Source organism: Nematolebias whitei, chromosome 10 (assembly GCF_014905685.2).
Source record: "Nematolebias whitei isolate Nwh7 chromosome 10, NemWhi1, whole genome shotgun sequence".
Taxonomy (NCBI): domain Eukaryota; kingdom Metazoa; phylum Chordata; class Actinopteri; order Cyprinodontiformes; family Rivulidae; genus Nematolebias; species Nematolebias whitei.
The window spans coordinates 18,141,824-18,151,120 of record NC_056507.1 but is presented as its reverse complement, the minus strand read 5'-3'; the positions used below and the strand labels follow the sequence as shown (position 1 = coordinate 18,151,120).

Genomic DNA, 9,297 nt, shown 5'->3' with positions numbered 1-9,297 from the left:
GCATTGAAGTGGTCCAATTATCCTCGTTTCAGGTGTGGCTGGATGTGAGTGTGGGAGGCGTCCATTTCTCTGATTAACGGGAGGTCACAGAGGCACTGACGCCTCCTACACCCACATCCAGCCACACCCGAAACGAGGATAATTGGACCACTTCAATGCACGACTAAATTAATTTGCACAACGCACTTTGACTGTCTGAAATGACAATGACACTTGCGCTCCAAATTGTTTAGATCTGTAAAACGTTTTCACTTTCATAAAATAAATATTAAAGTGAAATCATGTTAGAATATTTCTTCACTGATTTAACTAAATGTTCCAAACAGATAAAATCCACAGACTTCTGATTACAAGTCCACTGATTTAACCCTTGACCTATCACAGCCACACGTGCACTCACCACAGAACTGGTTAAATAAGATCCTACCATGTTAGCGAAAGGTGGAACGGTGGCACAGTTAGAGCTGCCTCTCAGCGAGAAGGTTGGATGGATGGATGGATGGATGGATGGATGGATGGATGGATGGATGGATGGATGGATGGATGGCCCAGCAACCACTGACTCTGAGCGTGACATCTCAAATAAGATCACACGTCATTTTTATGGTTTGACCAAAATAGCTTTTTTTTTATCATTTCTCAGCATTAGATTATCTTCGTTTAAAACTCTGGCATGAAAGGCTGTGGGTGATATGCATTCCTTCTTCTGGACCTTTAGCTGTAGGAAGTGACCGTTACCCTTCAACTTGCTGTGATTTGTTTAATTTGTATGCGTGGGGTCTTTCAAAATTGTTGGCCTTCTGTTTATTTCTGACTCTGAAGTAGGTTTTGATCAACACAGCCACACTGCACCATCTGGAGAACCAACTGTTCCCTTCATCAGGGAGTTTACTCTTTTTTTTGTCTTTTGCAAATTATGGAAACTCAAGCCCATGATTGGTAAACTCTGAGACTGGCAGGCTAAACAGTTAGTTGAAAGGTGTTAGCTGTGGCACAGACTTGAAGCTGGGCCTCCCATGACTGTCACTTGTTCTTGATTTAATAACCTCATTACCCAACTCGGTAACTTAAGTGTTTTTTCAGGTGATCTTCAGGTGGAAAATGTAACTACACACTGACTGCAGTTGACCTAAAGTCATCCCTGGATGAATGTAGCTGGAAGTTACAACATTTTGTGGCGCTGCATGAAACTGCTGTTGTCACATGACCAACATGGTAGCCTGGACCATGCTTATGTTACAGTTTTCCTCCTCCAGGTTGAGTACACAAGCCTTTACAGGTCTTTAAATATTTCTGGGCATCGTGTTTCAGACACACAGCGGTTGAATAGATGTTATCCTATCTGGATGTTTTTTGGTGCTTCTAAGTTTGAACATTTAGAAGGATAGAAACATTAGTTTGCAATATATATGTAGTATTTTTACATAGTATATATATATATATATATATATATATATATATATATATATATATATATATAAACTTATTCTTTAGTTTGTAGTTCCACATGGCTTAGGAAGCATTAAAATGCGTTTGAAAATTGTTAAAATGATTCTTTGGACTTTGAATATTGGGTTCTTTTAGGTTATGAAGTCATTCCACCTTGTTGTTCACTACAACAAGATAACTCATTGCTTTCCTTTAACCATGCCACCAATGATTAACTTTATTATGGTTTAATACATGTTTACAACAGGGAAGCTGAATGTGACTAAGAACATTTGCAAACAACCTTTATTTGTCATGTCATCGATCAGGCAGCTAAATGATGACAAAGTGATTCATTTGTTCTGCTTCTCAAATGAAATCATACTGTATGTTCTTGTTCTTTTACTCGGGGGACAGTGGACTGTCACTGAAGTCCTAGATGATGTCCCAGAGATGCTACTAACCTGTTGTATTCTTTGAGTTGGAGAGTGAGGCTGACACTGGGAGAAATTAAACATCATAGAGCCGATTAGATTTTAGGCTTTAGTTACTTTTTCTTAACAGAACTATTGTCAGCCATCTTGTTTTAATTCATTTTTCCCTACAAAAAATGACAGCCATTGCAGCGTCCACGACACTGATGTAACAATGACAAATGTAATAATCATCAATTCATTTTCTCCAGAATGGACCACACCACATCAAAATGAGTTTACGCATTTATTGACGTTAAGGAAGTGAGGATGAGAAATTGAGTCATTCTGGAGGTTGAGAGTCTCATGGTTGGCGGCAAGGAAGGAGGTGCCATCTTGGTGGCCAGTTTAGATGGATAAGTGAATGTTGGTGGTGATGAAGGATGAAAGTGATGAAGGTAGATTGGACCGCATGGATATGGGTCTAATTGAATTGGACAATCCTTGGATGTGCAGCGTGAAGCTAACATGAAAAGAGTTGAGTTAAATGAATGTGACGGCAACGGGTGAGGAGGATCAGAGAATGGGGAATGGGTGTAGGGTGTGAATTGATGGGATAAGGAAGAACTGATGGAGGATGGATGTCAGCATGCTGTAAGGGTTAGCTGATTTTAAACAGGCTTGCTTAGTGAGGTTTGGTTGAGGCGTAGTTCTGCTGAACCTGTTAGACTAACTGACACTGGATGTGAGACGAGACCAGGTAATCTAAGATTCGCTTTTTTAGTTTGAGCATATGCTGAACAAGTCATATTTTTATTTGCAAACAGCAGCTTTTATACCGTTTCTTAATGTTTTAGTTATCTCTCTCTCTCCCAATTAAAATTGTTTTCTTGTTTTGTCAAAGCTTTTAAGACTACAATAAAGGGCAGTAAAACAACTTAAATTAATAACTTTCAAAATAAGACGCATGGAAATGACTAGAAGTTGTGGATAATCTGTTACTTACTCCCATCTTTGTTCCCACTTTTATATATATTTCACAAATGTTCAGTGATTTCCATGTATTTATTTTTCACAGTGGTCTAAATCACATGATCCTCAACTACTGGCCTTCAGATAAGATACTAGACCAAATATTTTCTCTGAACACCATCAAGTGAAAGATATACCCTGCCTGCGCAGTGATGAACTCCAAACCACCCATGAATTCCAACAGCGCTCTGTAAATTTGTTGTGATTTCTTGTCTCCTATAGTTGTATAGCAGCCGCTGGTATAATAAATATACCAGTAATGGTAATAATGGCCAGTGTCTGATGGTTGATAGTGTTTTCCTCTGCTTGGCACTAATTGAGCTTTAACATGATTGACAGGCTCAGCTTGCACATAGGGCAAAGTGCATCAGGTAACATTATGAATGTAGCTTCAGTATAGCCTGTTAAAAATTCCTCTAATGCAACTTACACAAAGAATATTCTGATAGCATTTCAAATGGTAAATGGACTGCACTTACATTATACAGCGCCTTTCTATTTATCGAGATACTCAAAGCGTCTTACACTACAATCTGTGCCCTCATTTACCCATTCATACATCACTCTACTAGTCTCTACAAAGAATAATCAGTGCTTTATCACATTCATACACCAATGGGACACACATCAGAGGCAATGAGGGGTTCAGTGTTTTGCCCAGGGACACTTCGGAATGTGACTGCTGGTGGAATCAAACCTCCAACTCTTGCATTGGAGGACGGCTGCTCTAACCACTCAGCCACAGCTGCCCAAACCAGGGTTGCAGCGCAATTAATGAAATGAAAACATGCAGATGTTCTGCAGATGCAGAAATCTCAAGGTTCTTTTCTCCATAAAAGTCACATCAAATGTGCATTTGTAAGTTGTTTTGATATTTGGTTGAAACAAATTAGAATAAAAAATAAATAAATAAAAGCATTTTTATTGTTGCTATTAAGCAAAGTAAAATTTAACAGAGATAACCTTTATTCCTTATTCTTGTGTTTCTTTCATCACTTTTCTTTTATTCCTGTTTTTTCCACTCTGAAATTCATCTTTCCTCCAAATGTACTTGTAGCAAATTGTGGAGAAGAATTAAGAGTTTTTAAACTAGATCCTCTGGACGGTTTCTTTGTTTGTTGAGACGTTTCGTCCTTCATCCAAAGGACTTCATCAGTCCGATGCGCCACAACAAACTCAGTCCCATAAGTGGCTTACTCACATGGGCCAACCAGTTTTATGGTGATAAGATGGTTTCTGGGCCCCACCCTCTCCCCCGTTGACTCCTCTGAGGCAGTCATACCCAAAGTGGTTCAAAACTTCAAAGTTCATGCTCAATAATCCAGGTAATTAATCCAACAAAGTTAAGTCAGGTCCTCTGGACAGTTTCTTTTGTTGTTGAAACATTTTGTCCTTTGGACTTTGAATGAAGGATGAATGAGCTGAGCATGAACTTCGATGTTTTGAACCACTTTGGCTATGACTGCCTCAGAAGAGTCAACAGGGGAGAGGGTGGGCTCCAGAAACCATCATTATCACCATAAAATTGGTTGGCCCACTATGTGAGTGTGCTACTTATGGGACTGAGTTTGTTGTGGCTCCTCAGACTGAAGAAGTCCTTTGGATGAAGGACGAAATGTTTCATCAACAAAAGAAACCATCCAGAGGACCTGACTTAACTTTGTTGGATTAATTACCTGGATTATTGAGCAAGAACTTTCAAGTTTTTAATCTAGTTTCTCTATCCATCTTCTCACTGCACTGTTCCTTTTTCCTTGTTTGTTCAGATTTTTGTTTAACTTTTGTCCTCCTCCCCTTTTTTCCAGTTATCTGAACTCCAGTGAACCCTCACTCAGTTCCTTTTCCTCCTAATTTAATCTTTTTCCTGTCTGTTGTGCTCAAAGACCTTCTGTCAGAACCTTTGTTAGGTTGTGATTCCTTAGGTGATTTTATGTTCCACCCTGCAGGGCCTCGTCTATTTTTACAGAAATAAATCGGTCTGGTAACACTGTAGGTAATTAGAACTTGAGCCTGAGAAAGTTACGCACTTTTCAATAACATCAGTGAATAAGCAGAAGAAGACAGAAAGAACAACATTCTGCGAATGGGTTAAAAAAAAAAAAAAAAAAAAAAAGGTTGCTGGGAATCAAAGCAACACAAAGCTTTTCCTCTCATACTTTCTACGATTTTCTTTATTTTATGTTCATCATGTGAAATTCTGTTCTTCAGGCACACAGATATGTCTGTAATTCATTTCTTGCACTCGGCCTTCAGATACAAAATCTTCTAAATGATAGTGAGAGGCAGGAACAATAGCTTGACTCAGCTGATTATGTAAATGTGAAATCTGTTTCCAGGTCAAGAGTGAAGTCCCTAAACTGGTGCCATTCTTCAAGTCAACCTGTGTATACTTTGTCCTGTGGCTGCCCACCTCAAGCCCATCGTGGTTCAGTGCCCTCATCAAATGCCTGCCCATCTTCTGCTTGTGGGTTTTCCTGCTGGCTCATGGGTTCAGCTTCCTCTGTGTTCGCTCCAGCGCCCGCAAGATCCTGGCTGGTCTTATCTTTTCAGCTCTGGGTGATGCCTTTCTCATCTGGCAGGAGCAAGGTTACTTTGTCCACGGTGAGGAGACACAACATAAATTATCAGTGTAAATGTTGTGTTATTTGACAATTTTTTAAACAAGAAAAACATTAATTTGAACTTTGGCTTTATCCTAATAGTTTTGGTTATAAAAAAGGCAGCGATTTTGCATAAATTCCCCCCAAAAACAATCACTAGAATACTTTCAAAACAGCAGGAGAAATTCAAACGACCGCATATTAAATAAAAATGAAAGAAGAAAAAAAAAGATGAGAACAAGAACTCTTAAACTGACCTTAGTCTTGACCTGCCACACTTATTTTAATATGCAGTACATACACTTTTCCTTTAAAGCAATGCATTATTTTAATGAGTTTGTGAACTCTGAAGGCACAATCTAATAGTTGTGTGATTCAGTACTAAACTGCCATAACCAAGTCAAACATGGTGCATTTACTGGAAAAACATGCAAATGTGTGAGTGTCTTGAGTCAACATTTCAGTCACTGCAAATTTGAAAGAAAAGGGTTAGCTCATCTGCAAATTCAAAAATACTTTATTAATAAATAAATAAATAAATAGTTATTATTTATTTATTATAATAATAAATAATTATTAATTAATTAATTAATTAATTAATAAGATGAACTTTATTATAAAACATTTTGTACCACCCCTTCCCCCGTGTTTCTCTTTTCTTATCTAAAAGAAAAAGACAGCGCTTCCCATGAGGCCGCGGCTTCAGACACCTCCGTCTCCCATGTGTGTGGTTTATGTTTTACTCAGACGGGCTGTACTAAAATGTAATTTCTTTGTGGTTCTGTGCACTAGGGCATTAACAGAGTACTCGAGTAATCTACACATCGATTGCTAGTGTGCTCTATAAATAAATCTGACTTGACTTGACTTGACTAGGACATCTATCGAGGTTAAAAATGTAAGGTCGAGTATCCTTAGTGACGTCATATTATGTGACCACTGTATGACCGTAGGGGGCGGTGTTGCACTGTTGCAGGTCACAGAGTATGGTGTAACACCGGGTCCAATCCACCCAACCAGAACCAGCTTCCGCTTGTTTCACAAACAAAAAGCAAAAAATATTCATCTCTAAACCTATAAAAAAAAATCTATAAACATATTAATCTCTAAAACTAAACTTAATGCGCACCACAGCTGGCGGTGGTGCGGGGTGGTCGCCCCCCCCCCCCCCCCCACTGTTAAGTTTCGTTTTTGACGTGCTGCACGTTTCTTCACGTTTGCAGTTTAATAATAATAACTAATAGTTTAGTTTTTCCTGTCTCTTATTTGCAGTATGATAAATGGATGGAGCATAATATACGTATATATGTTTTGTTGGTCTTTTTTTGTAAATAATTACCTTTTTTTGCGGTTTTATTTATTTATTTATTTATTTTTGTATCTTGAGATCTATGACGTCATCAAATACTCAAGTTCTACTCGTGTTTTATTATGTTAATGTCGAGTTTAAAAATTATACTGTATACTCGTTCAACCCCTACTGTGCACTGACAATAAAGCTGATTCTGATTCTAAAACTTTAAGAAACAAATGTCTCCACAAAGCAGCTGAAAGCTAAAGAAAGCAACAGTTTTTCAGAAAGCTATCAAACAGGTTTGTTTGGGTTTTATCAAGATGATCAAGACCTTTACTAGCCAGAGGAAGTCAGAAGAATCGGTTTGCAAGAAGACAAATCATAACCTGTAAACGACCTGCCAAAATCAACTGTGTGGAGAGGCTCGTTACACACTCACTGTATGCAAAGTCATACAAAGGAAAGCTTTCTAACATCACTGACGCCAAAAGGAGTTTGTGAAAAAAATATCTTGAGACGTCAGTTGCATTTTGAAAACAGTACTGAGAAGTAATGAAGATACAATAATCTTTTTTTAAACAAATGGGCACACTGTAGATGTGAAAGACAGGTAATTTTGACCTAAAGTGTTTTATTATAAATACAAAGCACCCTTATTTGAGTCATTGCTCTGATGTTTAAATTATAATGTCTTGCAGGCCTTCTGATGTTCGCCATCACCCACATCCTTTATTCTTCTGCCTTTGGGATGAAGCCAGTAAATGTGCATGCTGGCCTTGGGCTCACCGCTGCATCCTCTTTTTGTTATATCATGCTGTACCCCTACCTGTCTGCTCCCTTCACCTACCTGGTGGCCGTCTATATCGCTTTGATTGGCTTCATGGGCTGGAGAGCCGTCGCAGGCTTGCAGCTGGCCAACGACCTCTGGACCTGGACCAAGCTGTCTGCCTGCCTGGGCGCGGTGCTCTTCATAGTCTCAGATCTCACCATCGCCGTCAACAAGTTCTGCTTCCCCGTGCCCTACTCTCGAGCTATCATCATGGCCACCTACTATGCCGCCCAGATGCTCATAGCCCTTTCAGTTGTCGAGTGTCAAGACGTGGAGATTTCCAGGAAGAAATCATGAGGGGAAGTCATCTCCGAGGGCAAGACAGTGGCTCCAGCTCCGGCCCTGAGTGATCATGGACGTATCTCACTGCCAGATCCCCAACCACCAGCCTTCATCTCAGTGTGGCACTAACCACACTGCTGTTACCATGCCGACTGATCCACTACATGACTATCATCCAGCTGTTCCACCAGTATATTAATCTTTATTCAAGAAGATACGGTAGTATTATCTTCAGCTATGCCCTGATCCTCCAAATCTAGAAAAGGTCGTCCCGTCAACCCCGTGGAGACGAGTAGAAATATTAGCCCATTCTATAGAGAGTATTACATTTCATGTAATTGTTTGGATGTATGGGGAGCTAATAGTTGGGCACTTTGTGTGTATGGTCCAGTGATGGTGTGCGTATGTGTGTGTACGTCTCTGTACGTGCATGTGTGTGTACATTTACATGATTGGTAAACCCTAGCTTTCCACACAGTCCCCGCACTCAATAAGTGGTCCAAAAACACTGCTTTACAATTTCTATTCGTTTTTTATTCATGCAGACTAGTTCAAAAGGGATTTTTTTTTCCAGCCATCGCTCATGTTTTTTTTTTTAACCTTGTTGCTCTGTGTCCTCTTGCATTAAGGGTGCTAATCTTTAAGTTTGGATCAGATGCACAATTGTTTTATTATCTGCAGTCCCTTCCATTTCACTCAGAACTACCCTAATGTAATGTCCTTGCTTACTATTAGTGTGCCCACCCAGTTACTGTTGATGAATAGAATAGTTCTATTCTATTGGGATATATTCAATAATTAAATAAATGGAAAATGAATGACTGAGACAAAAAAGTAAGAGGTGGAAAGGCAGAGAGGAAAGTTGTTAGACTTATATAAAACCTGTGTTATAGCTTTAGGTTATTATTGATCTTGCTGATGTCCTGGTGTTGGTATACCTGAATCACCTTTTGGTGTAAGATTAGAGATCTGGTTTGCCTGCCAGCAGTTTTTTTTTTCTCCAGAAGATGTGTGCAAATGCACCTGACATGCACAGCTCCCACTGCTTTTGTTATTGGGAAAAGTTCACATGGTTCTTATTGTTGGACTCGATTAGCTGACCCATGCTGGTATTGACCTTGTTATGAAAGCTGAAAAGAAAGGGCTTTGTTATTGGCTGGAGTCATTTTTTGTAACAGCTCTGTGTGTGTGTACAAATGTTTCGCTCTGGACCTCAGAAGTCACTCATAACGACACACACAGACACACAATTATGTACAGTGTAACAACAGGGCCTGGCTGGCTGCAGTAAGAAAAAAAGACAAGAGAGGGGGCTGGTCATGTGAGGAAATATTTATCCCATTATTTCCAGTAATTCCTTCTCACTGGACACTTCATCTGCTTTAATCCTGCAAAATCCTCCACAGTTAATCCGCAGCG

At 39.4% G+C, this 9,297-nt stretch overlaps 1 protein-coding gene across 1 annotated transcript; it reads left to right on the top strand.

Annotated features, from left to right (window-relative positions):
• The first annotated feature begins 428 nt into the window (after window positions 1-428).
• tmem86a (transmembrane protein 86A) lies at window positions 429-8,205 on the top strand. The gene is made up of 3 exons (XM_037683180.1): window positions 429-482; window positions 5,210-5,474; window positions 7,466-8,205. The coding sequence occupies exons 1-3, from the start codon at window positions 429-431 to the stop codon at window positions 7,891-7,893; spliced, it is 747 nt and encodes a 248-aa protein (XP_037539108.1). The 3' UTR covers window positions 7,894-8,205.
• The last annotated feature ends 1,092 nt before the right edge of the window (window positions 8,206-9,297 follow it).